Genomic DNA, 1372 nt, shown 5'->3' with positions numbered 1-1372 from the left:
ATTTGAATTGAATTGAATGAAAACAACATAACAACAACCTTGTAGCTCCCATTTATTTAAGAAAAACTGGTTCATTCATGTTGTTTTGGGAGCAGAATTTGCAAATCTTACCCAGTGTGGCCTATATGAATCTCCAGACCATGGCAATATTGACTTTTATGTATTCTCTGGAACAATTAGGGTTAGTTCAGTGGGCTTTGTCATGCTCCATGAGGTGTGAAATTTTCTATTAGACATGTTCAGAGTGTCGAGTTAATATATGATTTGTACCCCCATTATTTAATTGATATGGCTAAAAAGCTCAGTGAATATTTGAACAGATTCTTTAACTCCTGCCTGAATTTCCACTGAGTTATAGCATAAATAAATGTGTTGGTGCAAGAACTCAGCAGCTGGAGCATATTTGCACTTTCCTGGAGAAGAAATTTTGGATCGCTAAAGCCCCTAATCTGATAATCATTTGTAAATCGCTCATATAAAAATTGTATGACGTATGTTATCCACAATAAGATAAAACTGCCCGAAACAGCAAATAGTAAAATTATGGATTTTCTCCGGCTCTCCATTTCTGGGTCCATCTGATTCTCTTTATTTTTGCTAGCCCAAAGCCTCTGGCGGGATCTACTGGTTGCTATAATGTATCTGACAGTTAGAACATTAAGCAGAAGAATGAGAAAGAATGGTGTAAATGGAGTCAAAATGCGGTCAAACCAGTCAAATACTCTCCATACTGTAGAAGTGTAACGGATTTTTCTCACACTGCAATACCATGGAACACCGTTAATGAGGTAAATTGGTTCATGTATAAAATACCAAGGAACACTTTTCAGACATCCTAATGAACAAACCATTCCTATAATGAAAGCTGCTATTTTATCATTACAATATTTTGTTTTGAACTTCATGCAACATATAGCCACAAATCGATCAACAGTGAAAGCAACTGTCAACCACACAGAACTGTCTCTGGATGCATAAATTAAAGCAATAGTTAGACGGCATATGGGGGTAATGGACAGGAAGCTACCAGGAAAATAAATGCCAGGAAGCCTGTTTAACAGCACTGCAGTTACGATTACCAAGAAGTCTGTCACGGCCATCGATACTAGGTAGCAAGTGATACATTTGGAGAGACCGCACCGTCCTTTGATGAGGATCACAATCGCCACTAAATTAACTAACACAAAAGACAGAAGATATGAATTAACCATATATGATAAACTACAATGAACGAAAATATGTGTTGAAAATTTAAACTGATTTCAATTTTGATTCAGCATGTGACAAATTCTATGCTACTATGTAAGTTAAAGAGAATTGGATATTGGATTAGCACAAGTTAGCATTTATCATGAATATTGATTTTTATGAT

At 35.9% G+C, this 1372-nt stretch overlaps 1 protein-coding gene across 1 annotated transcript; it reads right to left on the bottom strand.

The window, feature by feature from the left end:
• Positions 1-275: 275 nt before the first annotated feature.
• Positions 276-1100, bottom strand: LOC125487586 (probable G-protein coupled receptor 139). Its single transcript, XM_048619400.1, has one exon. It carries the CDS (start codon positions 1098-1100, stop codon positions 276-278), a length of 825 nt encoding a protein of 274 aa, XP_048475357.1.
• Positions 1101-1372: the final 272 nt, after the last annotated feature.

This window comes from Rhincodon typus, chromosome 42 (genome assembly GCF_021869965.1).
Source record: "Rhincodon typus isolate 14 chromosome 42, sRhiTyp1.1, whole genome shotgun sequence".
Taxonomy (NCBI): domain Eukaryota; kingdom Metazoa; phylum Chordata; class Chondrichthyes; order Orectolobiformes; family Rhincodontidae; genus Rhincodon; species Rhincodon typus.
The sequence above is the reverse complement of the archived record's forward strand: the minus strand, read 5'-3'. Positions and strand labels throughout refer to the sequence as shown.